This window comes from Cricetulus griseus, chromosome 4 (assembly GCF_003668045.3).
Source record: "Cricetulus griseus strain 17A/GY chromosome 4, alternate assembly CriGri-PICRH-1.0, whole genome shotgun sequence".
Classification (NCBI taxonomy): Eukaryota; Metazoa; Chordata; class Mammalia; order Rodentia; family Cricetidae; genus Cricetulus; species Cricetulus griseus.
Genome location: NC_048597.1, coordinates 76,393,867 through 76,420,819, shown reverse-complemented (window position 1 = coordinate 76,420,819; position 26,953 = coordinate 76,393,867). Strand labels below are relative to the sequence as shown.

At 54.6% G+C, this 26,953-nt stretch overlaps 1 protein-coding gene across 2 annotated transcripts; it reads left to right on the top strand.

Moving 5' to 3' along the window:
* Positions 1-1,056: 1,056 nt before the first annotated feature.
* On the top strand, positions 1,057-26,666 carry Ints1 (integrator complex subunit 1). 2 transcript variants are annotated; one of them, XM_027413494.2, is made up of 47 exons: positions 1,057-1,397; positions 1,912-2,202; positions 3,570-3,766; positions 3,868-4,005; positions 4,113-4,272; positions 4,365-4,470; positions 4,560-4,752; positions 4,850-4,995; positions 5,093-5,234; positions 6,065-6,241; positions 6,927-7,035; positions 7,441-7,561; positions 7,904-7,981; positions 8,557-8,714; positions 9,175-9,271; positions 10,180-10,271; positions 10,389-10,449; positions 11,462-11,659; positions 11,915-12,044; positions 12,308-12,487; positions 12,562-12,711; positions 13,502-13,681; positions 13,771-13,875; positions 14,019-14,186; positions 14,403-14,514; positions 15,540-15,701; positions 16,141-16,287; positions 16,759-16,857; positions 17,065-17,189; positions 17,494-17,748; positions 18,336-18,495; positions 18,624-18,764; positions 18,891-19,077; positions 19,157-19,280; positions 19,767-19,897; positions 20,412-20,499; positions 20,579-20,805; positions 20,936-21,059; positions 21,486-21,619; positions 21,709-21,901; positions 22,728-22,855; positions 23,185-23,297; positions 24,437-24,550; positions 24,958-25,028; positions 25,219-25,310; positions 25,443-25,552; positions 25,634-26,666. In XM_027413494.2, exons 1-47 carry the CDS (start codon positions 1,259-1,261, stop codon positions 25,747-25,749), a joined length of 6,669 nt encoding a protein of 2,222 aa, XP_027269295.1. In that variant the 5' UTR covers positions 1,057-1,258; the 3' UTR covers positions 25,750-26,666. The 2 variants fall into 2 exon arrangements, with proteins under 2 accessions (XP_027269295.1, XP_027269296.1); XM_027413495.2 differs by having other exon boundaries at positions 4,566-4,752; positions 25,634-25,749.
* Positions 26,667-26,953: the final 287 nt, after the last annotated feature.

Here is a 26,953-nt window from a genome sequence, read left to right as displayed (position 1 = left end):
CCCCAAACTGTGGGCATTGGGAGGCATCAGGAGGTATGTTCCTGGGGCTGAAGCCCAGCTCTCTGTCTGGAACTCCCTCAGTGCCAGGGTGCTTACATCCTTCACTTTGCCCACAAATATTTATTATACATTTCTGGGCCTGTTGGCACCAAGGAAGCTGGCCATCATGGGGACAACTTAGTAAGGTGCCTAGTTTTAGGCTCCCAGTCCTAATTCTACTGCCTTGGAATATCCATCCTTCCCTCCCTCCCTCCATCCATCCATCTGTGTGTATATACATACATACACACAGGCACGCACACGCGCACGGGCACACACACGTATATGTAAACACACACACACACACACACACACACACATACACACACACACAACACACACGGTCTCAGGACCATGTTGGTCCCAAAGAAAGAGCTGAAATTTTGTCCTTGTCCCAGTATCTGGGCAGCCTTCCCAGGCACTCAGTCTTGGGACTTCCACAGAGATAGGAAGCTGACAGCAGCTGTCCTGAAGGAGACTTTGGGCCCTTGTCTCCAAGGGAGGTATCCAGAGCAAGTCAAATCCAGAGGCCATTTCAGGAGGCATTCAGCATCCCTGACTTCAGAGCATGTTATTGATGGATCAATAGAAAAGTAGGATTTTTACTTTTTGAGCTAGGACCAACCTCATCTCCTAAAAGAGGCAGGAGCAGTTTATGCCCCTCTAGGGGAACTTTCTTTTTTTTCTTTTTCTTTTTTTTTTTTGGTTTTTCGAGACAGGGTTTCTCTGTGTAGCTTTGGAGCCTATCCTGACACTCGCTCTGGAGACCAGGCTGGCCTCGAACTCACAGAGATCCACCTGCCTCTGTGCTGGGATTTAAAGGCGAGAGCCACCAACGCCCGGTTTAGAGGAATTTTCAGACAAGCGCGGGGACTGTCTATCCAGCCTCCAGCCGCCAGAGGGCAGTGCAGACACTGTGCACGCTCTACGGACCTCTCTTGTCTCTTCCTCGCCTTCGGGTCTGTTTTACTTCCGGTTATGTAAAAAATATCAGCGCTGGGAGTGAACGCTGACCAGTTTCCACTTCCGGGGTAGTCGTGCTGCAGTCTTGCAGTATGAGGTACAGGGGGTGAGAGGTCCGTGCCCTCAAGTGAGCTCCGTTCCCTGCGGTGACATCCGTCTCCGTGCCTGGCCGCGTGTGCTCTGCACTCGGCCCCGTTCTGTGACCCCGGCGGGCGGCCTTGGGCACTCGGCCCAGTGGCCACGGCGCGAGGGATGAATGACTGAGCGAGCGAGTGACTCCCGTCGCCTCCTCCCAGGTGAAGGCGCTTCGGCGAGGGGCGCCAGGGCCGCGGGTAGGATGAACCGAGCCAAGCCCACCACCGTACGGAGGCCCAGCGCAGCCGCCAAGCCCTCAGGTGCGTCCCCGCGCGCGGTGGAAGACAGCTAACCTAGGAGTACTGAAGGGTCTGGTGGTCTAACACAGCATTCCTACAGGACGTGGTCACCCAACCCAGGGTTCCTGTAGACATAGCTACCCTGGGGGCTCATGAAAGACAAAGCTGCAGAACATCTAGGAAGGACAGGGTACCTGGACCAAAATCACAGTCCCTAAGGCCGGATGATCTAGATTGGGGTCCTGGAGTTGCTCCTTGCTCACTGTGTGACGATGGACACATTACCTAACCTCTGGGTCTATTTGTAAAATGAGATGCATACTCCTTTTGAAGAAACTCATTAAGAATTATGTATACCAGTACTTGTGAGTTAGAGGTGGCTTAGTTTGTACTCGGCCCTGAATCACTGTCAGCCACCACTGGCTCTGCCAGGGTCTTGATGAGTCATCTCAGGCTCTGCTTTTGTGTTCTCTGGGTCTTGTTTTTCTGCTCTGAAGGTGGGTATCACAGACGTGGGTGTTCCTTTCTTCTGCAGGACATCCTCCCCCTGGAGATTTTATAGCTCTGGGGTCCAAGGGTCAGGCCAATGAATCGAAGACAGCATCCACGCTGCTGAAGCCGGCCCCTTCTGGGCTGCCTTCAGAGCGCAAGAGAGATGCTACAGCCTCTCTGTCTGGTACCTCTGCACTGACTGGTCTTACTAAGCGCCCCAAACTGTCCTCTACTCCCCCATTGAGTGCCCTGGGACGTCTGGCTGAGGCTGCAGTTGCAGAAAAACGAGCCATTTCTCCCTCAATTAAAGAGCCATCTGTGGTACCCATTGAAGGTAAGGTCAGACTGTTGATTTCCCTTCATCCTGTCCATCACCCCAATGCCCACTGGAGCTACTTCCAGCCTGGTTCTGTCAGCACAGCAGGATCTTCTGCAGGAGTGGGTGTAATGAGCTCTTGGCTCCCTGTGGGCTTGCTTCCTGACATTGCACACAGATGCACCTCCCAGCCCGTACTGCCCAGAGCTCATCATTGCATCACTTTTCTGGCATGCCCTTCTGTGACAGCACTGTCCTCAGCCTTGCTGAGGGATGTTCACCAAGTGTGGTGGCACCCAAGTGGTTCTAACCTGGTCCTCAAGTGGGAGGAGATCTTTTGCACAGTGTCTCTCTCAGGGACAGGGAGCATTTTGGTGCCATTTTCCAGGTAGAAAACAGGTCCCGAAAACACCAAAGAGACCTTAGAGGGGAAATAGCTGCACCCACTGCCCTGCTGTTGCTACTAGCACTTGTGGATGTGAAGCTATTTAACTTTCCCCTATTTTTTGTCACTTATCCAGTGACTTTTTTGATGGTGCCAGGATTGAGCCTAGGTCCTGATGCATGCAAGGCAAGTGTTTTACCACTGAACTATAGCCCAGCCCTGCTTGGTGACTCATAAAGGCTCCATGATGCCTGTAGCATAGACCGCTCATCCACTAGCTCTGTGCCAGCCTCTGAGCACCTAGCACTTCAGTAGCAGACATCACTGCCTGCGTGTCTGCTGGGAGCATTTTCTAGGAGGCTTCTGTGTGAGAGCCAAAAGAACTAACATCCTGTCCTGCAGACTTTCTTCTTATCCTTTTTTTTTTTTTTTTTTTTTCAAGACAGGGTTTCTGTGTGTAGCCTTAGTGTCCTGGAACTAGCTGTCGACCATGCTGGTCTCGAACTCAGAGACTCGCCTGCTTCTTAAGTGCTGGGATTAAAGGCGTGCACTGCCACCACCCAGCCCTGTCCTGCAGATTTTAATGAAGCTGATTCTCATAAAGCTGCATTACCTTTTGCTGCTGAGATGTCATTTGAAAGGCTCAGAGGGTAGCAGGTGTGGTGGTGTAGGCTCATCACCTCAACTGCTTGAGAGATTGAGGCAGGTAACTTGAAAGTTCAAGGTTAGCCTCAGCCACTTAGCAAGACCTTGTCTCACAGTAAAAAGTAAATTGAGAACTGTTGAGTATAGCTAAGTGGTAGAGCACCTGCCAAGCATTTGTGAGGCCGTGGGTTGGGAAGAAAGGCACTAACCCTGGGTGTATGGTTTCTGGGAGCTCAGAGCCTCCACATGCTGGTGAGATCCATCTGTGTTGCCTCTACTTTCTGCTCATCCCTGTGGCTCTGGGTGTGACCTCTGCTCCCACCCCTGGTCTAACTTGAACCTCCCGTGTGGTCAGTTCTTCCCACTGTACTGCTGGACGAGATTGAAGCTGCTGAGTTGGAGGGCAATGACGACAGGATAGAGGGAGTGCTGTGTGGGGCTGTGAAGCAGCTGAAGGTGACTCGGGCCAAGCCTGACAGCACGCTTTACCTGAGCCTCATGTATCTGGCCAAGATCAAGCCCAACATCTTTGCCACAGAGGGTGTCATTGAGGTGAGACTGGCAGCCTGTTCTTCCCACCATCCCTGGACCTGCTGCTGTCTCTGTGTGGTGTGAGGCATCTTATGAGAAATGTAACTTTACCTTCCTTTCAGGCCCTATGCAGCCTCTTGCGGAGAGATGCCTCTGTCAACTTTAAGGCCAAAGGGAATAGCCTGGTATCTGTACTGGCCTGCAACCTTCTCATGGCCGCATACGAGGAGGATGAGAACTGGCCTGAGATCTTTGTGAAGGTAAGTCATCCCTCCAGGGACTCAGTGAGCAGAGCACTGTAGAAGGGATGCCCCTGCTCTAGGTATCTGGGCAGCATCAGGCAGGGTCCAAACATATCTCACCGTAGGTGTACATTGAGGACTCGCTGGGTGAGCGCATCTGGGTGGACAGCCCTCACTGCCGCACCTTCGTGGATAACATCCAGACAGCTTTCAACACCAAGATGCCCCCAAAGAGCGTACTGCTGCAGGGGGAGGGGGCGCGCAGTGGAGGTGAACTTGGTGCAGGTAAGAGATGTCAGGGTGTCTGGTGGGGACCGAGGGCACCACCCTCCACATCTCTGGGAGAAGGCACCCATTGGCTTCCATGGTGCCTGCAGGCAGCAGCCCCCATCCCTCACTCACTGAAGAGGAGGACAGTCAAACAGAATTGCTGATTGCTGAGGAGAAACTGAGCCCTGAGCAGGAGGGACAGCTCATGCCAAGGTAGGTGTGCTGTCAGCTTCAGTCTCAGGAGACCAAACGGGGTGGGCACCGGAGCTGGCATCCTTCCTGGCCTCCCTTTCCCCCCTCTGGCCTAGGTACGATGAGCTCACAGAGAGCGTGGAAGAGTATGTTCTGGACATGCTTCGTGACCAGCTGAACCGGCGCCAACCAATCGACAATGTGTCCAGGAATCTCCTGCGGCTGCTCACAGCCACCTGTGGCTACAAGGAGGTGCGGCTGCTGGCCGTGCAGCGGCTTGAGATGTGGCTGCAGAACCCCAAGGTGCGCTGTGTCGCTGAAACAGAGTTCATGAGGGGTCTCCTTAGGGGTCTGGGCTTTTGTGGTTGCATGCTCAATGGTCTTCCTGGCCTCCCTGCAGCTGACCAGGCCAGCCCAGGACCTGTTGATGTCCGTGTGCATGAACTGCAACTCACATGGACCAGAAGACATGGATGCCATCTCTCACCTGATCAAGATCCGCCTCAAGCCCAAGGTGCTCCTCAACCACTATATGCTCTGCATCAGGTAATGGCCAGCTGGGGCAGTGGGCAATGAGACAGGCCAGTGGGCAGCAGGGGCAGCCTGGCCTGTGCCCTCTCACCTGCTCGGCTCTTGTGTCCAGGGAGCTGCTGAATGCGCACAAGGACAACCTGGGTACCACCATCAAGTTTGTGATCTTCAACGAGCTCTCCAATGCTCGCAACCCCAACAACATGCAGATTCTCTACACTGTGCTGCAGCACAGCTCTGAGCTGGCACCCAAGGTGGGGACACTTAGTGTGGGCCAGCCCTTGGATTGCATCTCAGTGAGGATGGCAGCTTATGGGACTGCACAGGGAGGAACTCCTGGTTTCGGGTGGGAAGATCCATTGGCCCCTGGTTTCTAAACCATTCTTGTGATTTCACACTGTGGAGAAGGTAGCACTGGGTGTTGAGTGAGCCTCCCAACTGCCCCAGCTCCAGCCTGGTGCAGCCTCCTTGCTTGGGGGTCTTTCTAAACCAAGCAGATATCTCCATAGATTTCCAGCCCTGGCTTGGAGTCCTAGCTAATGGGTGCCAGGTCTGGCATCTCTCTAGACCCAACAAGCACTGTCATGCTTAGCAGGAGCCAGGCTGTCAGGCACTGTGCTAGTTTCTGGCTACGCCTGATGATTGCCTTCTTAGCTCAGTGTCTTAAGATAATTAATTGGGTAGTTGCTGACAGAAGGCATCTTTGGTGTTTGTTATTCTTTGAGCCTAGGTGGGATCCTGTGTCTGCCAGTTAACTTTTCCCTGGTCGGAAGAGGACTGTCTCCCCTCTTGCCAACTACCAGGAGAGTGAAATACAGCATGCCCTCCTCCCCTTAAGAGTTCGTATCCATGAAGAGGAGACTGGCACCTCCTCTCAGGACAAGCAGCCCAAGATGTGCCCTGGGAACTTGCACAATCCTACCATGTTAGCTGCTTAGTTTTCTGAGGTTCTTGTTCTCCTGGAGAAGGCTTTCTACAGGTCCCAGTGAGGTCCTGGCAGGTTGATGGGGGGTATGGGGTATGGCAAAGGCATGTACCTAGATGGCCATTGACCCCAGCTCCCTGTGGCTTCTCTCTGTCTCAGTTCCTAGCCATGGTGTTCCAGGATCTGTTGACCAACAAAGATGACTACCTCCGTGCCTCCAGGGCTCTGCTGCGAGAGATCATCAAGCAGACCAAGCATGAAATCAACTTCCAAGCTTTCTGCCTGGGTCTTATGCAGGAGCGCAAAGAGCCACAGTACTTGGAAATGGAATTTAAGGTGCCTTGGGGGTCCCTGCTCACACCTTCCACTTTGCGGTTTCCAGGCTCTGACAGGTTTACCTTGTTATGGGGATGGCCACGTCCACATGCCAGGCTCATGTGCAGACATGGGGTCAGTGGTATATATGTCCAAGTCAGTGGTGAAGTCAGTATTGCTCCATTCCTCATAAGGATGGGGAGGGGATAACCAAGCTGGGGAGCTGGTGACCCCGGCATGGATGTGGACATCACAGCTGGTAGGACAGTGGAGTGACTGGGAAAATAAACAGGGCACCTGAGTAAGAAGTTTGCTTGACTGGGGGTGCAGAGCAAGAGATGGGAGGAGGTATTGCTGAGCAGTTAAAGCAGGGAGGCTGGGAGATATCCAGGTCCCTCTATAGGAAAGCAGTCTACCATGGTGGCAGTCTGCCTTTGGGGAGAGGATTTGTATAGGTCTGTTGGTTGAGTCCTTTCCCTGTAGCCTGATCAGGATCTGGCTCACGTGGCCAACTCCTGAACCCCAAGACCTGCTTCTGCTAGCTCTTACCCTAGCATGGTGGTTTCTAGATGTGGGGACATGCTGGCTTCCTCTCTATGTTACCTATGTGCCTGTGTCTGCTATGCATATGTACACATGGTTCCCTATGCCATGTGGGACGTGTGGCCCTTGGTCATGCCAGCCTTGCCACTCTGTGTACCTGTAGGAGCGGTTTGTGGTTCACATCACAGATGTGCTGGCCGTGTCCATGATGTTGGGCATTACAGCCCAGGTGAAAGAGGCTGGCGTCGCCTGGGACAAAGGGGAGAAGAGAAGTAAGACCTGCCAGGCTGGGGGGGGTCTTTGGATGAGGACATAAGAACTAAGCCTTGAGTAATTGCACATTCCTGAAGCTGAGCTGACTCCTGGAGACCAAGGATGGGGGTAGGGGAGGTAGGGAGTGGTGGTGGGGTGATGGGGTGTTCCTCAGCATGGTTTCTGGAGGAGGAGGAGGAGGAGGAGGAGGAGGAAGAGGAGGAGGAGGAGGAGGAGGAGGGGCTTCCAGAAGCAGCAGTCCCCTTCTGCCATCTGGCTGGAAGGACTGTCTGCGTAGAACCTGCTTACTGAGGCCCAGAGTGGGGTGGGATGCCCATAACTAGGAGTAGGGATTGTCTCCATAGTGGTGTGGCCTGTTTGAGGCCATGGCTGCAGGGCACCCATGAGCCTGCTCACCTCCCTAGACCTCGAGGTGCTACGCACATTCCAGAACCAGATTGCAGCCATCCAGCGTGATGCAGTGTGGTGGCTTCACACTGTCGTCCCATCCATCAGCAAGCTTGCCCCCAAGGACTATGTGCACTGGTAAGAATCAGGCCATCATTCAGTCTCACAGTGCCACCTACTTGGGTGTCACTTTGGATAGGAGCTTGTTACCTCTGCTGCAGCCACTGACTGCGGCCCCTTAGAGCCCTGACACTGGTCTACAACAGAAGGATCCTGGGCATGAGAGCCACATGTGGGCCTCCATTCCTCATAGCCCCCATCAGCCTTACTAGTGGCCACTGTGGGCAGCTGACTCAGGAATTAGGAAGCCCTAAGCACTCTTCCATCACCAGCTTTTCCTAGAGCTGTCCCCATGGGACACTTGGGGTGGTGACATCCTCTGCAGCTGCATCCTGACTGACACCTGTTCTGTCCCTACAGCCTCCACAAGGTGCTCTTCACCGAGCAGCCCGAGACCTACTACAAGTGGGACAACTGGCCACCTGAGAGCGACCGCAAGTGAGAGCGGGGGTGGGCAGGGCAGAGTACAGCCTGTGGGCATCTACTTAGCAGATGCTGGGCGAGTAGGTCCACCCTGCGTACCCTGTACTGTTCTTCACCTGCAATGGTATCTGTCCCAAATTCCTGCCTCTTCCCCATTCCCTGGCCACATCCCCAAGCAGTTCCTCCAACTCTCATTGTGCCCTTCCTTGGCTGACCTGCTGTCCCCCTCTGACCCACTTGTCACCTGCATTTCTGCCCCCTCCCCTTCCTACTATCCAGTCTAGTTAGTAGACAGTGCTGTCCTGTTGTATCTCAAGCACTCTTCCTGCCTTTGGTGCTACATTTCCCAGCTGCTTTCCAGGGGTTGTATACAGCCTGTCTCTCCACTCATGAATGAGTGACCATGGGGTAGAGAAGGCAGTGGTCTCCCACTCTCTCCTTATCTGTTCAAGCCCAGGATCTAGTGTGCATTCCCTGCACAGACCACTAGACTAAAGATTACATCTGTGGGAAGGTGGATTGAAGTCTGGCCACTGGCCACAGGAGACCCCACTGGCCCCTCACCACCCACCTCCCAACATCATCTGCAGTTTCTTCCTGCGCCTCTGCTCAGAGGTTCCCATTCTGGAGGACACTCTGATGAGGATCCTTGTCATCGGACTGTCCCGGGAGCTTCCTCTTGGCCCTGCAGATGCCATGGAACTGGCTGACCACCTTGTGAAGCGAGCTGCAGCTGTGCAAGCTGATGGTAACCCCTGGTGCTTTGCCCTTCACTCCACAAAAGCCTGAGTCCCACCATCCCAGCTGTATCTCACACCCTCTGAGCAGCTATGATTCTCCTCTGGGAGGTTGGGAACCCAGATTGTGGATCTAGAGGTCCCCCTGTGCCCTGGCAGGCTCTTCAGTTCACCTGGGCTCCTACAAGGTGGATCCAGGCAGTGACTTGGCTGTCCTCTCCTATCTGGGGAAGGTGGAATGATCCTGAGCATGGCGCTTCCAATTCTGTGTTCTCAAACCCCAGGGTGGGCTGCTGTCAGGTTTGCTGCCTGCAGGGCCAGTGCCTTTCCCTGGTTTGGCCCACCATGCTATGGTACCAGGCACACATATGCCTTGCCTGGAGCAAAGTCCCAATCTCTCTTCCCACTTATTCCCCACTGACCACTGAGGGCTGGGCCAGACTCTGGAACCCAGGTGCCTTTGGGTTTCAGATGTGGAAGTTCTGAAGGTAGAGCGGATCCAGCTGATAGATGCGGTTCTGAACCTGTGCACCTACCACCACCCTGAGAATATCCAACTGCCACCAGGGTAAGGCTGTGGTCTCTGCCTTTGGAGCCTTTTCTTTCTTTTTTGCTTTATCTTTTGTTTTGGATGGTCTCTCACTACTGTGTAGACCTGGCTGCCTTCAAAATCAAAATCCACCTGCACCTACTTCCTGAGTGCTTAGAATAAAGGCATGCATCTCTATGTCTGGCTTCTCTAAATTATTTTTTTCAGAACAGTAGAACCCAGGGATTTGTGAGTACTAGGAAGACACTACCACTGAGCTATATTCCCAACATTTTTTTTTTTTTACTTAAAATTTTTGTTTTACTTATTGAGAGAAAGAGAGTACGTGCCCACGCATGGGTGTATGTGCACTTCAAATGAGTTTTTTTGTTTTTTTAATTTCAGTTAATTTATTTTGTGTGTGTGTGTGTACATGTAAAAGTACACTTACCAAGGCTGTGTGTGGAAATCAGGGAAACTTGTGGGAATCAGTTCTCTCCTTCCACCATTTGGGTTCTGGGGATTAAACTCAGGCCTTCAATCTTGCTCTGTGAATCATCTTGTTCCCTGTTTTTGGAGCTGAGGTCTCTTACCTTTTTACTTAGAACTCATCAGTTTGGCTAGCCAGTGGGCCCCAGGGCTCCTTCTGTCTCCACATCCTAGTACTACAAGCATGTACAACCATATCTGGCTTTTTTTTATCTGTCTGTTTTTCAAGGCAGGGTTTCTCTGTGTAGTCCTGGCTGTCCTAGAACTCGTTCTGTAGACCAGGCTGGCCTCGAACTCAGAGATCTGCCTGCATTCTGCCTCCTGAGTGCTGGAATTAAAAGGCATGTGCCACCACTGCTCAGCATGTCTAGCTTTTTTACTTGGTTTCCAGGGAATAGAACTGGCCTGGCCTGAGCTCAGAGTACTGAGCTTACACTGTCGATGTTCCTGCCTTCCAGGTATCAGCCCCCAAACCTTGCCATTTCCACCCTCTACTGGAAGGCCTGGCCCCTACTGCTGGTTGTTGCCGCCTTCAACCCAGAGAACATTGGTGAGTTGTCCTGGCCATGAGAGATAGATCATGGGCCAGAGTCTAGCAAGTTACCTATTAGGGAACAGGTGCGGCCAGTGAAAATGCTGTGGGCAACCTCCTGTTTTCCTTCCCTAGGCCTGGCTGCATGGGAGGAGTATCCCACCCTGAAGATGCTCATGGAGATGGTGATGACCAAGTAAGTGGGTGAGCATCCTTCATCCCAGTGTGGGGCTGCACAGAAGAATAGTATTTATGTCACTCCTGGTGTCTGACCCCTTGTATGCAGTTTCTGAATCCAAGCCTGTTTTTCATTGGTCTCTGCTCCTTTCTGGAGCTGGGCAATGTGGTTCTAGCCATTACCATGGGAGCCCATGGGCAGGGTGATAGGGCCTGTGCACACAGGTGGGCACCTTGCACACTGCAGGCTGGGAAGAGGACAAACCAGGCAGACAGTGGGAGCAGAATGGATGTGGACCTGGCCCATGAGGAATGCAGCAGGTCCATGGTAACCTGCACAGTGCTTAGCACAGTTGATGGAACCTTTTTGTTCTTGTATTGAAGCCCGTATGGGTCAGGGTGAGGACTGCTGCTTTAATAGGTCCAGCCCAGCCAGGCAGGTGGCCTTAGGTTGCAGCCTAAGGACTGACACTGTAGGGATCAGGCTTGTGTGTGGCCATGATATTGAGGACCAGGTATGTGACTGACATTAGGGACTGGATGTGTGTACAGCCATGACATTGAGGAACAGATGTGTGCCTATGGTGTAGGATGCTGGGTGTGTGGTTTATGCCTAGGAGATGTAGGACATGGGACTTTGTGGAAGGGACTCCTCAAGGAGACAAATTTTTGAGCATGTAAAAGAAAGGGGAGTGTTTGTGCTGTCATAATGAACAAGGGTCCCATGAGATGTGATATAGTGTCACATAGTGTGGCAGAGCAGGTGTTCTTGACACTGAAAGTCTACACTGGCTAGGTTCCATGCTGAAGGTGGCTGTGTTGCTATGTGAAGTTGTGAAGTGGCTATGCTGGGTTCCTGGAACCTGCAGAGCCGTGTCCCGTGTCCCCCCCCTTCCTCCCCCCTGTCCCCCCGCCTAGTGCTTGGGCTCTGCTCCTATAATAGCAGCCTTGTATGCCTGACCCTGAACATTGCCTGCTGCTGGGTGCCCATATGCAGGGGTGGGTACTATGCCTGCCTGTTTGGTCTCCAGTAACTACTCGTATCCACCGTGCACGCTGACGGACGAGGAGACGAGGACGGAGATGATCAACCGTGAGCTGCAGATATCTCAGAGGGAGAAGCAGGAGATCCTGGCCTTTGAGGGCCACCTAGCTGCCGCCTCCACCAAGCAGACCATCACCGAGAGTAGCAGCCTCCTCCTGTCCCAGCTAACCAGTCTGGACCCCCAGTATGCTATCTTCCTTGCCCCAGTCCCAGGTCTGAGGGCAGACAGATGAGAAGCAGGCAGAGCTGACCTTGAGTTGCCCACTCTGCTCCCCAGCCCCCACATGGTGTCGAGCTCTGGGATTAGGTCTTAGGGTGCTGGGGTTAGCTGAGGTGTCCACCCCTTGGTAGCAGGGCTGGGACAAGTGTGGCTCTCCTGTACTTGCAGTCAGTGTTTTATGTCTGGCCTTCTGACTCTTGTGTCCCCCATGACACACAGAGGTCCTCCCCGGAGGCCACCCCCTCACATCCTGGATCAGGTGAAAGCCCTCAACCAGTCACTGCGCCTTGGACACCTGTTGTGCCGCAGCCGTAACCCAGACTTCCTCTTGCACATCATCCAGCGCCAGGTAAGTCCTCCCTTGAGAATGGTGGAGGGGACCACAGGCCAAGAAGGTTCCAGAGGTTTTCCCAAAGGCAGAGTGTGTCAGAATGCACAGTGAGCAGCTTATCCATGCATGCTGTGGTAAACGGATACCATGGGTGGCTCACATGCACACTAACTGTTGCAGTTGCCACTTGCCCTGCAGAGGGCACACTTGAGCATCTGCAGGCCAGAGGATTCAGGGCATAGTGCCTGGGCCTCTGTTGATAAGCTGTCTCCTGCCCACAGGCTTCCTCCCAGTCCATGCCATGGCTAGCAGACCTGGTGCAGTCCAGCGAAGGCTCGCTGGATGTGCTGCCTGTGCAGTGCCTCTGTGAATTCCTGCTGCACGATGCAGCTGACGCCACTGCCTCAGGGGAGGAGGATGAGGAGGGCGAAAGCCGGGAGCAGAAAGCCAAGAAGCGACAGGTAAGGGTGTGTGTGCAGCTGTCTACCCCATCAGATCTACCCAAGCAGCGGCCCTGACAGTTCTCTGTCCACAGAGGCAGCAGAAACAGCGGCAGCTGCTGGGCCGCCTGCAGGATCTGCTGCTGGGTCCTAAAGCAGATGAGCAGACCACATGTGAGGTGCTCGACTACTTCCTCCGGCGTCTGGGCTCCTCACAGGTGGCCTCCCGGGTGTTGGCCATGAAGGTGAGTGAGAGACTTGCTGTTGTGGTTGATGGGCCCTCAGGATTAACAACCTCACACTTGCTAGTTAAGTGCTCTACCAATCATTAAACCATGCCCCCACTGGGGGATTCTAGGCAGGTGCTCTACCACTGAACCACACTCCAGCCCCTCACTGGGGAATTCTAGGCAGGGTCTCTACTGCTGAGCCACAGCATGGCTCTGTGTATGTACTGGATAGCCACTTGGCTCTCCCAGACTTCTTTCTAATTTGCATGGGCAGAAGGTACAGGTACCACTTGTCTAGTCTGCAAGAACTGGAGTCCTTTGTCTCTTGTCTATGCCTCCTTCCCTGGATAGTGACATACTGTGAAAGTGGTTGAACAAACTGCGCTTGCAGTATCTAGAAAGGTTGTGTAAGGCACTGCGCTGAGGCTCAGGCTCTCTATTCCATCACTGGCACCAAAGAAAAAAGCTTTGGGCAAATATTTTACACTGGGTGTGATGGGCAACCTAGTATTCCCAGCATTCAGGATGCTGAGGTGGGAGTTTCCAGGCCAGCTGACTACATAATGAATTTGAGACTAGACTGGGCTAAGAGTCAGACTTGTCTCCAAGAGCAAGCAAGGAGTTTAAAGAACTCAGCTCATGTTCCTTTTCCCGTCTCGATTATGGTGACAGCAGGGAGCTGGAAAATCTCATCCAGGAGCTGTGTTTCTGTGTGGGGTTTGAGGGGATAGACATGCTTCTGAGAGTAGGGTGGGCCCACTACATACCAGGGCAGGCAGTCCTAGCTCTCTGTGTGTATCTGCAGGGCTTGTCACTGGTGCTGTCTGAGGGTGGCCTTCGTGACAAGGAGGAGAAAGAGCCCCCCATGGAGGAGGATGTAGGGGAGGCAGACGCGCTGCAGGGCTATCAGTGGCTGCTGAGGGACCTGCCTAGGCTGCCCCTCTTTGACAGTGTGAGGACCACCACTGCCCTGGCTCTACAACAGGTAAGGAATGGGCAAGGCCAATCCTGGGAGGAAGGGGTGGTTGCACGCTACCCCAGGATCCATCTCATACATCTGCCCACCCTCCCCAGGCCATCCACATGGAGACTGACCCTCAGACCATCAGTGCCTACCTGATCTACCTGTCCCAGCATACACCAGTGGAGGAGCAGGGCCCACACAGTGACCTGGCCCTGGTGAGGGAATTCTGGCAGGGCCAGATGGCTCAGTGCCACCAACGTTGTGACTGACTGTTGGACTAATGAACAACAAGTCAAGGAGGTTGGGCTACTCATGACCAGAATCTTTGGAGTTTCTGACAGCCCTTATCCCCACTCAGGATGTGGCCCGGTTGGTTGTGGAGCGCTCCACCATCATGGCACACCTCTTCTCAAAGCCCTCGTGCAGCACTGCCTCTGATGCTGTACTCAGTGCCCTGCTGTCCGTGTTTTCCCGCTATGTGCGGCGCATGCGCAAGAGCAAAGAGGGCGAGGAGGTCTACAGTTGGGTGAGGGCCAAGTGGGAGCAACCCAGCCAGTGGGACAGGGCATTCAGAGCTGGGCGAGAGGAGGGGGGTGGTTCTCAGGGAGTGAGGAGGGATGAGGTGGACTGAGGCAGTCTATAGCTAGGGGGATAAACTCCATAGGGGGTGATGGCTACAGCAGGGCACACGGCCAGTCCTACCTCTGAGCCACCTGGTGCCTATCCCTCTGCCATTTCTTAGTCAGAGTCTCAGGACCAAGTGTTCCTACGCTGGACCAGTGGGGAGACAGCCACCATGCACATCCTTGTGGTCCACGCCATGGTCATCCTGCTAACATTGGGACCACCCCGAGGTAAGCAATCTGTCCTGGGCTTTTTGGGGTTTTTTGTTTGTTTGTTTGGTTGGTTGGTTTTTCAGAGACAGCTTTTCTCTATGTAGCCTTGGCTATAGACCTTAGCTATGTAACTTGCTCTGAAGACCAGGCTAGCCTCAAACTCAGAGAGAATCCCCCTGCCACTGCCTCTCGAGTGCTGGAATTAAAGGTGTGTGTCACCACTGCCCAGCTATCCTGGGCTTCTCTAAACTCAGCTTCTAGCTGGGAAGAACCCTCTAGCGTAGCTTGGATGTGCCCTTGCCCACTGCACCTCAGCTGCTGAGTGCAGCATGGTTGCGTCCTCCCTGCTCATTCTTTGAGTGTCTTGTGTACAGTTGAGCTCCCATCATCCCCATGGTCCTGTAGGTTGACCTGGGAACTCAGTGGCCAAGTCCAGAGCCCGGTAAAGCAGTTTGACTGAAACCTCTCTGGCCTATAGCCTTCTCTCATCCTGGTCACTGTGGCAGCTTCCACACAGGTATCCAGTTATGCCTAAGAGAGTGGGAAAGGGTATAAGATGCCCTGACTGGGAATTATGGGGCATGTGGATGGGCTCCGCTGCCATACTGAGGGAGAGGTGGTCATCTGTAGTGTGTGTCCACCATGTTTCCCTGAGGAAGGACAGCAGGGAAGACTGAGTTCATGCTGTCTCATCTTGTTGGGTCCCCTGGGCTTTGCAGGGCCCAAGGCTAAAGGCACTGTGAGGACACAACCCAGCTTGTGCTGGGTTCTTGTGGTCACATGAGTACAAGTATGTTGACCTTGGGCAAGAAGCCACGTTTCACCCACAAACCCAGGATACTGTAGGCCACCATCCAACAGACAGGGTGATGTGAAGTGATGTGTTCAGTGCCCTGTCAGTCCTCACCTGCGTTTGAGCCTTCTCTGTTCCCCTAAAACCTCGGTTTACCCACTGCAAGAAGTACAGTCCTCGGTGGTCTATGGTCCTTCTTGGGTTCATGGCTCCTCAGACAATACTGCTGTTCCCTGTTTCCTCCCTGAAGCTGGTGATGGTGAGTTCCATGAACTTCTGGACATCTGGTTTCCTGAGAAGAAGCCCCTGCCCACAGCCTTCCTGGTGGACACCTCTGAGGAGGCCCTGCTGCTGCCCGACTGGCTGAAGCTGCGGATGATCCGCTCCGAGGTTCCCCGGCTAGTGGACGCTGGTACAGCAAGACTGGGCTGGGGAAGAGACGGCCATAAAAGACCTGGCCTCTAGAGGCACAAGAGATGGTGTCAGGGCTCTGGGGTTAGTCCTTGGAGGCATGTGGGCTAGAGGCAAGCTGCACTGAGCAGAGGATTCCAGCAGGGGCTGGGCATGTGCTCAAGTTGGGTCTTTCAGTCTGGCTCCAGGCAGGGAGGGAAACTATCAAGTGAACTTGGAAAGCCCAGTGAAAGATGTGCTGAAGAGTCTGGACTCCAGTGAGCCATAGGGTCTTTGGTGACATTACATCTTCTACCTAATGGAAGCCTCAGTGGACTGCATGTGGTAGAGATCGGCAGTGCTGGCCCTGTGGTGGGGCATTTGAGGGCTACCCTTGCAGAGCTAGGGCTGGGGACAGACCTGGATGGCCCAGCAGGTAGCTGAGTGTGCCTTGCCCACAGCCCTGCAGGACCTGGAGCCCCAGCAGCTACTGCTCTTTGTACAGTCCTTTGGCATCCCTGTGTCCAGCATGAGCAAGCTGCTGCAGTACCTGGACCAGGCAGTGGCCCAGGATCCCCAGACCCTGGAGCAGAACATCATGGACAAGAGTAAGAAGCCCTGTGGGTCTAGAGTTTGTGGTTGTCAGGTCGGGCGGGCATCAACACTTTTGGTAGATGCTGGAACTCTTAGTACTAGATTGCTCCCATTATGACTGACTTTGAGGCTGGAGGGACCCCTAGGTCCTCTGCTTGGAATCCATAGCTCAGTTCCTACAGTCTCTGTTTCAGTTTTTGTGTTTTTTTTTTTTTTTTTTTTTTTTTTTTTGAGACAGGGTTTCTCTGTGTAGCCTTGGCTGTCCTGGAACTTGCTCTGTAGACCAGGCTGGCCTCAAACTCACAGAGATCCGCCTGCCTCTGCCTCCCGAGTGCTGGGATTAAAGGTGTGCACCACTACTGCCACAGCTAGCTCCTTCAATCTTAGCTTGCTGGGTGTGGTGTGTCAGCCCCTGGTCCTATGTTTTGTGGGAAGGCAGGCTGGCTTCACCCACCCCCAGTGATCCCTTGGCTGCTGTTTTGCAGATTACATGGCCCACCTGGTGGAGGTACAGCACGAGAGAGGTGCTTCGGGAGGCCAGACCTTCCACTCGCTACTCACGGCCTCCCTGCCACCCCGACGAGGTATTAAGCCCCCCCCCACCCTCAACCCCCCCCCACGTTACTGACCAGGCTGAACTGCTTTTGGCCTGGGTGCTATTCCTTGGCTGGTGCCAGCCTCCAGCCAGTGGGGCTCTTATTTTGGATCTACCCTTCATGTGGGCCCTGGCAGGACAGGGCCAGAAGCTTGTCAGAAAGTTTTGAGGTCACATGCTTCCTGTTTCTCTGCAGACAGTACAGAGGCTCCTAAGCCAGAAAGCAGCCCTGAGCCCCCACCAGGCCAAGGCAGGACTCGGGCAGGAACACAAGTCCCAGTGCTCGGCCCTGAGGACGACTTGGCTGGCATCTTCCTACAGGTACAAGGAGACCCTCCCATTTCTTGTGGCATGCGTGTCTGGCCTCTACTACATACTTACCTTGTACTCACCTTGCTCTCAGTATGAAAGCTGGCTCTGGGTTCCCGCCTAGGCCACATGGGCTGTAGGTACCTCTGTCCTTCACGGCAACTCCTGGGGTATTAGGGTCCCTTGCTGCTCTTCCAGCACAGATCCTAGGTCCCTTAGTCATGCAGCTGAGCCCAAATCAGACAGATTTGAGAATGGTATACGTGGGAGCCACAGGGGTACGGACCTCTGCATCCTTTACACCTTCTGCTTTCAGATCTTCCCACTGAGTCCCGACCCACGGTGGCAGAGCTCCAGCCCACGCCCCCTTGCCTTGGCACTGCAGCAAGCACTGGGCCAAGAGTTGGCTCGTGTCCGCCAGGGGAACCCCGAGGTGCCAGGCATCACAGTGCGCCTCCTGCAGGCCATGGCCACACTGCTGAGCTCCCCGCATGGTGGCACTCTGGCTCTGGCTATGCACCACAGCCACTTCCTTTCCTGCCCACTGATGCGCCAGCTCTACCAATACCAGGTACATGAGCTGGTGGGAGGGAAGGGCAGCAGGAGACTGGTGGCCCAGAATGGATAGACTCTGCTTACTGCAGACAGCCTAGGACAACCTGGTACCTGGACATCTCTCCAACCCAACCTCAGGCCTGATACAGTCCCTAGCATGACCGAGGCTGGCTTCCCTCTGCAGGCCTGCATTCCCTTAAATACAAAAAGCCAGCTTCCTTGGGACAGGGCTGGAGGTGGGGGTCCTGTAGTGGAGGGTGAGTGAGGTCTCTATCATCCTGTCCGTAGACTGGTCTGGGTCTGTCCTGTCTGCATGCGCATGTGAGTGCATCTATGTGTGTGCTGTGTACGTGTGGACACCTGTGGTTTTTCTCCACTGTATGAGTTGTTTGTTAGTGGAGGCACCTCCTCAAGGGACAGGCCTTTAAACTCCTTCAAGGTCATCCTGGCATTCCAGAGACATGCTTTTGAGTGGCAAGTGGGATGATGCTGGGTCCTGGCCCTGGCACTGGGCTTCCCGGTACCAGGTTGCAGACTACTCCCCAGGCAAGGCTGTTGCAGTCCTGTGCTAGTGTGCTCACATATGGCTGACTGTCCCCACAGCGCGCTGTTCCTCAGGACACTGGCTTCTCCTCGCTCTTCCTTAAAGTGCTTATGCAGATCTTGCAGTGGCTGGACAGCCCAGCTGTGGAGGATGGGCCCTTGCAGGCCCAACTCAAGCTGTTTGCTACCCGCTACTCAGCAAGACGCAGGATCAGTGATGGTGAGCAAGTGGGCGGGGGCTGGGTTGTGTTAATGTGTTGGGGCCAGGCCTTCAGGAAGACAGGCTGTGAGTGTGTGGGAAAGCCAGAGCCATGGTATCGGTCGCATGGTTTGCTCCATTGCTCATAGTGCGCAGTGGCCTCCTGCACCTGGCTGAAGCCCTGAGCTTCCACCATGACCTGGAGGTGGCCAACTCTACTGTTCGGGCTGTCATTGCCACCTTGAAGTCTGGGGAGAAGTGCACTGTGGAACCTGAGCTCATCAGCAAAGGTACTGCCAAGCCCAATACTGTCCCCTGTCCCTGTGCCCACATGGACCCTCTTGAGGTGTGTGTATCTGCCTTGGGGAACTCCAGGTTGTTGGCCTACTCCACTCACCCAGCTTCTTGTCCCACAGTGCTCCGGGGCCTCATCGAGGTGCGCTCCCCTCACTTGGAAGAGCTGCTCACGGCACTTTTCTCAGCCACTGCAGAGGCCTCCTGCCCGAGCTCGGCCTCTGGGCCCATTGTGGTGGTGAGCTCCTTGCTGCTGCAGGAAAAGGATGAGCCCCTAGGCCCTAGCAAGCAGGATGCAGAGGGTGCCAGGTAGGTAGGTGTGTGACTAGAGGGTGGGAGGGTGGTGGCTCGGTAGCCTGCTCTCTGTTATGATCCTTCTGCTCTGCAGCACGGAGACCATGCGCCTGGGACCAGCATCTGGGCTGCTTGTGGACTGGCTGGAGACGCTGGACCCAGAAGTGGTCAGTAGTTGCCCTGATCTTCAGCGGAGGCTGCTCTTCTCACGAAGAAAGGTAACGGGGACAATGGCCCAGTGCCCTCCAGCAGTGCTGCCACTCCAGACTTTTGTGTCTTTTAGCCCCGAGAGGAGGAGTAGGGTTAGCTAGGCCTGGGCTTCCTGGTCCAGGTGGTGTTGTCTCTTTGGATCAACATTGGCAGCTACATCTGGGACTAGGGCTGGAGTAGGGGTGAGGTAGGACAGTTCCACCAGTCCTTAAAATCTAAAGAACCTAGGTCAGCCAGAGGTGTGGAGAAATGAGAAGATGGAAGGGTATTGTCTCTGCAGTGTCACTTAAGCCCAACCCTTGCCTAGGGGAAGATCGAGAACGTGGGCAGAACTGGGGGCCCTGACTTGCATGGTGGAGATGAAATGGTGCCAGGCCTGGCCTTTTGCTGCTGTTTCCAGGGCGGCCCCACTAGAACATGGTCAGCTGACATGACCCATCACACCTGGTTGTCCCTGGGTCCAATTGTGACTATCCCCACCTCTTTCTTCTCAGGGTAAAGGCCACATAAGTGCCCAGGTGCTATCTTTCCGCCCCTACCTACTAGCCCTTCTCACACACCAGGCCAGTTGGTCTACACTGCACCGCTGCATCCGTATCCTGCTAGGCAAGAGCCGGGAGCAGAGGTGAGGCCAACCCCAAATCCCTGGGAGCCATGCATTATGTCCCTGCACCTTGCTTCAGGGCAGCAAGCCCCTCCTGAGGGGTCTCCTATGTGCTCAGTGCCTTAGGGCACCTGTGTTCCCACAACTGCTGGGCCAGGATCCTGCTTTTGGTGCCCAGCCCCTCACCAAGGGCAAGACACTCCAGCCTCTCGTATCCTCTTGCCACATTTTCGTCTGTGGAGAATTTGGCTTAAGTTCATGCTTTGGTGAGGGAGGCAGAGGGACTGTAAGAAGCTGCCCTTCTAGCCTGGTGGTCCCTTGGCTGTGACATAGTGTGGGCATAACCTGTGCTAGAGTTTTCTCATAGGAACCCAGCTCGCAACCACAGAACCTGGGAGTATGAGAGTCAGGGAGACCCCTGTTGTCTGGCCATTGTGTACCAGAGCCTCCTCAGGACAGTGGTGGCCCTTTACAGAGGCCTTTTCCAGGAAGTTTGCCCTGGCTCTGGGTTCAGATGTCTGCTTGCTTCCTCCAGGCTCGACCCCTCAGCCTCCCTGGACTTCCTCTGGGCCTGCATCCATGTTCCTCGGATCTGGCAGGGCCGGGACCAGCGTACTCCACAGGCAAGTATCAAGAAGTTGATCCAAACCTGTGGGTCGCGGCTGCATGTCCTGGGGCTGACCTGTTGCCACCTGATTGCAGAAGCGGCGGGAGGAGCTAGTGCTTCATGTCCAGGGCCCAGAGCTTCTCAGCCTGGTGGAACTGATCCTGTCTGAGGCAGAGACCAGGAGCCAGGATGGGGACAGTGCCGCACGCACTCTCATCCAGACCCGACTACCCCTGCTGCTTAGCTGCTGCCGCGGCAATAATGAGAGTGTCGGAAAAGTGACAGAACACCTGACCAGCTGCATCCAGCAATGGGGGGACAGGTACCTGAGTCCCCACTGTGTCCCCTTGCTGTAGATGACTGCTCTCACTTGAGTGGCTTCTTCAGCATGTGGCCCTCCCCTGACTATATCACCCCAGTGACCTAGTCCCTCTGCCCTCTGCTCTTTACAGTGTGCTGGGCCAGCGCTGCCGAGACCTATTGTTGCAGCTGTACTTGCAGCGGCCTGAGGTCCGGGTGCCAGTGCCCGAGGTCCTGCTACAGAGTGAAGGTGCCACCAGCAGCAGTATCTGCAAGGTGAGGGACACAGCCTACTGCTGTAGCCCTGCAGCCCACAGAGCCTGAGCAGGGGGAGGGAGGGCTATGCCACCAGCCTCACCTGACCTTGCTGGAGTCTTGAAGGGTGCTGTGGTAGGCTCTTGCCTGCCCTGGGTACATAGGGATGCTTTCCACTGCCCTTCCCTGCTTTGTGCTCAGATGGTGGACAGACAGGAGTTGGCACATATCTGTTGTGCAATGTGGATACCATGGCCTCCGCCAGGAGGGGAGTGCCCTGTTAGCCCCAGAATGTCCCTGGACCCCCCCTGACCTGCCTGTGGTGTGACTTCCAAAAGTCCATGCTGAGCATGCTGCTGCCTCAGCGTCCAGGGCTGTGAATGGGATGGGACAATTCAAACCGTGCATAGACAAGTATTCTCCCTCATGTCTTTCCCCCACCCCCAGCTGGATGGGCTCATCCATCGCTTCATCACGCTCCTGGCAGACACCAGTGACTCCCGGTCTTCTGAGAGCAGAGTGGCTGATGCCAACATGGCCTGTCGGAAGCTGGCTGTGGCCCACCCCATCCTGCTACTGAGGTGCTTACTCTCACAGCAGTGGGCACACTGTGGGGTTGGGGCTTCTTGTGGGAAGAGGTGACCAGGGGTACCTTTCTGTTGGCCCCCAGGCACTTGCCTATGATTGCAGCCCTCCTGCACGGCCGCACACACCTGAACTTTCAGGAGTTCCGGCAGCAGAACCACCTGGCCTTCTTCCTGCATGTGCTGGGCATCTTGGAGCTGCTGCAGCCGCGTGTCTTCCAGAGCGAGCACCAGGGGGCGCTGTGGGACTGCCTGCGCTCTTTTATCCGCCTGCTCCTGGTGGGTGCCAGGCCAGTTGGTTGTCCTCACATTCCTCAGCCCAGATATCCTGCCATGCCCCCTCCTGTCTTTGCTTGACTTCCTTCTGCTCCCACTGGAGAACCTGGAGCGAGGGCCAAAGCCAAGCCATCCCTCTAGTGGCTTCTGTCTCTGCTGTCTGGAGACCAACCCTGTACTGAGCCCTAAGCCCCAGCATCCCCTGCCTGGGGAACCCCATATCCTAGACCCCTAGTGCTAATCCCCTTTGTGTGCTGTTTGTTGGCATCACATGCCCTAGTCTGTACATCTTTGTTGTGATATTACAGAGACAGAAGTCAGGCTAGTGAGCTATAGAAGCAGGACATAACTGCAAATAGCACATGGGTGGCTGAGGCAGGAGGATTGCAAGTTCTAGACTGGCCTTGATTATAATATTGTGAGACTGACTATATATAGGTTAGACCATCTCAAAAAGAAAGAAAGAAGGAAAGCAAGAAAGAAAAGGAAGGGGGAAAAGCCCAGAGGCTGGAGCTTGGACTCAGTGATTAAGTGATTAGAGCAGTGGCTGCTCTTGCAGAGGACCTGGGTTTGGTTCCCAGCACTTACATGATAGCTCACAACCATTTGAAACTCCAGCTCCAGGGGATCTGTCGTCCTCTTCCGAACTCCGTACCGGACACTCATGTGGTACACAGACATATATTCAGACAAAACACTCATACAATAAAATCTAAAGCCCAAAGTGCCAAGCCTCAGTCAGCCTGACTTTGGGACCGGGGCTGTCGTGGGGGTCACTTGTCAAGTAGAGGTTCTGAGGAAGCCTCTGGTGGCTCTGCCTTTTCTACAGAACTACCGAAAGTCCTCCCGCCACCTGGCCCCTTTTATCAGCAAGTTTGTGCAGTTCATCCACAAGTACGTGGCCTGCAGTGCACCAGCAGCCGTGACCTTCCTGCAGAAGCACGCGGAGCCGCTCCAGTGAGTTCCCACGCTTGCTGTGGCTCTCTGGTGGCTCCACACTTGAGCCAGGAAGGACAATTCAGATGTGACTGTCCTGGTTGGAACTGTAGCCCTCATCCCCACTTGCTCCTCCTCACTCTCCCTCCCCCCCACCTATTTTCCACTGACCTCGCCCCAGATGATTACCTGCCACTCTTCCCTGCCTGCCCTCCTCCAGGGCAGTGGCTCTCAACCCTGTAATTTTGCTACTGTTGTGAATCATAATGTAAATATTTTTAGAGACAGAGGTTTGCCAAAGGGGTAGTGGAGAACCACTGCTCTAAAGTGAACCCATGCTCTCTCCACAGTGACCTGTCCTTTGACAACAGTGACCTGGTGATGCTGAAGTCTTTACTGGCGGGGCTCAGCCTGCCCAGCCGGGACGGGAGAACTGACCAAGGCCTGGATGAGGAAGGGGAAGGTGAGGGGACAGGTGGGCTCTTGGGTGGAGAGCAGGAAGGGTTCTGGTGGGTCTGGCTGAGCCCTGAAACTTCACCTGTCTCATGCATGTGCATGGGCGGTGCCATGACAAACTGAACAGAGCCATCCTGTGGGAATAATGTTGGGTTCTGCTCCCATGTCAGATGTTAACCTAGATGCTTCCTGGGCAGGCTGGTCCTTAGGTTAGGGTCTTTTGCCTTGCTTGCTTGATGGTGGCACATGCCCCACAGTCAGGGCTCTGTCCTTTGCTGACATGGTCACTAGCAGGTGAGTGATGACTCAGCCAAGGATGCCTGGAGGCTCGGTGATTGTGTCTAGGCCCTGCTGCCTGTGTTGGTTAGATTGACTGGCCGGCCTTTCTGAAAGCACACAAAAGGTATTTCATAGAGGACACACTATGTCCAGACACCAGTCTTCCATGTGGAATGGCACCTTGAGGGCAGAAGCAAGAGAATGCTCTCCTAGACTGTCTGTAGGTATAAGGAAAACATAGCTGTGTCTCCCAGGGTAGCCCAGCATCCTGAATGCCACCTTCCACATGACACCGCCCCCCCCAACCCCGTAACCACCACATGGACCAATCACAGTGTTGCATCCTGGATAGTGGCCAGTGTGCCTCTGGGGTGTGAAAGGTTCAGGCAGATACCTAGGCAGCTTAAAGGGCTTTGTGTTGTATGGCCACATCATGGCCATCACTCATTACGGGGCTTCGTAGGGACTCAGTGCACATGCTCAAGCTCCCCCTTTTAAGCCTGAGACTTCATTCATCCTCTCTCTCTCTCTCTGTTTCTGGTGGTTGACCACTAATTCTGCTCTCTTACTCTCTGCCCTGCTCTGTTCTTCCATTTTTCTCTCTCCCCCTCTCGCTGTCTCGCCTGGTAATAAACTTTATGTTTAATGTATCCTCCACGGTTCATGTTCCATCTCTCGACTTCTAATTTAAGCAAAATAACAACACTATGGTTAACGTATCTCTCATTCTCACATCTCATCTTGCGCCCTTTTTGTATTTTTAAACTTAAACAAGAGAACAGGGTGGGCATAGTCTTTCCATGGAGACTGCAGGTCTGGCTGAGCTTTGTGTTCAGCCATTGCCTGACCCTGACTAACCTTTCACAGATGAGCGATCAGCCGGCTCCCTACCCCTGGTCAGTGTCTCCCTCTCCACTCCACTGACTGTAGCTGACGTGGCTCCACATATGAAGAGGCTTTCCCGGGGCCAGGCTGTTGAGGGTGAGTGAGCCAGCTGCTCCTAGACCACCCTGGATGCACTGTGCTGTTTGCTCAGATAGCACAATGAACCCCCAAAAGCAATGAGGTGCTTAAGGAAGACCCAGCAGGGTGGCTGATAGGACTGTCAGTTTTCAGAGGAGAACCAGGGATTGGGTAGAGGGGACTGCTCCAAGTATCCTGATCATAAGGTGAGCCACTTGTCAAGTTCTCCCTGGAGACCAGTGTGAAGTCAAAGGGAAGGGGAGGGTATACTGTCAGGGCAACCACAGTGCCCTGTGCATCTTGGGGAGCCTCTGGAGGACTGGGATACCTGGGAACTGGCCCTTCCTGTTTCTGGGTAGCTTAGGATAGAAAGGAGGGTCCCCCTAGGTCCTCCTAGACTTCCCAACCCGGCCCATTGTCCTCAGATGTGCTCGAGACTCTGAGCGACATAGATGAGATGTCACGGCGGAGACCTGAGGTCCTGGGCTTCTTCTCGGTGAGTAAGGCTGGGAGAACCTGTGATCTAGAGGGTGGCACTCATCCTGCGACATGTGAGCTGGGCACTGCCCCAACCTGAAGCAGGAAGCCAAGCAGGCTATCCCATTGCCCCGGTGCACCTTGGGAACAGTTGCCATTAGGCTGAGCCTCCATGGTTGCCTGGTGACACTCCTCTCCCACCCGAGCAGACCAACTTGCAGCGGCTGATGAGCTCAGCAGAGGAGTCTTGCCGCAACCTGGCCTTCAGCCTCGCGCTGCGCTCCATCCAGAACAACCCCAGGTGAGTGAAGCCCAGCCTAGGGCGCTGTCACTCCCAGATAGCTGAACCAGGCCATGGGAGGCCAGTGCAGACCGGGGAGACTCCTGGGCACCTGAGCCATGGGTCAGTACCCCCAGAACATGTCTCTTGCAGCATCGCCGCTGACTTCCTGCCCACCTTCATGTACTGCCTGGGCAGCCGGGACTTTGAGGTGGTACAGACGGCCCTCAGGAACCTGCCAGAGTACACCCTACTCTGTCAAGGTGAGCTACCCACCCAGCAACCACCTGCTGCCCTGGGAGGCACTGCTGGCCCAGAGCTGTCTGACTTCAACTCTTCCATAGAGCATGCGGCTGTGCTGCTGCATCGAGCCTTCCTGGTGGGCATGTATGGCCAGATTGACACCAGCGCCCAGATCTCGGAGGCCCTGAAGATCTTGCACATGGAGGCTGTCATGTGAACCACTGTGATCATCATGATTGCAAGCTATACCAGCAAGTCTGTCTTGTGGTCATCTCATCCATGAGCCCCATGAGGCTGGGTGGGGCTGAGAACAACTCTCCAGCCATCGACTGGTGCTGGTAGTCTGAGTACTCGCCATCTTTCCAGTCACCGAATATAAAACAAGGAGAGGCTGTTGTGCCAGCAAAGCATACTGAGGGGCCACTTTAAATGAAACATCAAGTCCCTGTGTGCTGTCTGGTGTCCTGTGTTGTCCCTGGCCAGTGTGGCCTGGGTACCTGTACCTGGTGAAAGACTTGCAAGGCGTTGAGCAGAGGCCTGGGAGACAATGCCTGAGCATCCCTGATGGACCATCCTGCAGACTTACCCACACTGGCCAGCTGTCTCCAGGGCCATGGCCTGCTTGGCTCTGTGTCCTCTACCCCAAGATCAGCCAGGCGGAGTGGTCTCACCCCAAATGGATGATAGAGCCCTGTGGTGCAGACAGCAATGGCCCTAGTGGCGTATGATTCTGGGCAGGCACTATGGGTGGCCCCAGAGATGACCCACCAGTTCCTATCCACAAGAGGACATCAAGGTGCCCGAGGGGAAATTGCAGTTGGTGTGGGACAGACCATTCTGCAGTGGCATTTGTCTCTGACAGCTCCTGCCCTCCAGGTTAGGATCAAAGCCATTCTTCCCAGACTGCCCCAGCAGGATTGGCCCTGGTGATTGGCTGTTCTATTTCTGACCACCAGGGGGCACTGTTCCCCAGAAAACCAGCTGCAGCTTCAGGTTCCCCAGAAGTCCTATTGCTTCTGGTGATGACCTGGACTACACCGGCTCAGACCCACAATCCCTGATCCCATGGTAGCTGCTGAGCCAGGTCTGCTTACCCACACACCTTCCCAAATGCACTTGCTGACTGCTACTGCACCTGCCTGCCGTCCTTGAGTCTTCCACAGTAATGTAGATTCAGTGATAGGGGCCCCAGTGGGCCAAGGCTGGCTTTATCCCCAGGAGGGTTCCTGGATGATTTGGAGGACCAGGTTGGACAAGGAATGAGGTCCAGGAACCAATGTCAGGTAGTTTGGTCCTCACCAGGCCTTCATTCAAAGCAGCAGGCCCCTGTGTAGGTCTCAGTGTGTACAGGTAGGGGAGGCAGTAATCCTTCCTGGATGGTTGAGGGCACCTGAGTATAGAGAGGCTCCTATTTGCCTTTC

Excerpts from the sequence above, each read along its gene's own strand:
- Ints1 (XM_027413494.2), top strand. The coding sequence starts at position 1,259 with ATGACTGAGCGAGCGAGTGACTCCCGTCGCCTCCTCCCAGGTGAAGGC. Across the intron at positions 4,753-4,849 it reads TGTGGCTGCAGAACCCCAAG|CTGACCAGGCCAGCCCAGGA; the intron begins GTGCGCTGTGTC and ends GCCTCCCTGCAG. Across the intron at positions 21,902-22,727 it reads CTTTTATCCGCCTGCTCCTG|AACTACCGAAAGTCCTCCCG; the intron begins GTGGGTGCCAGG and ends CCTTTTCTACAG.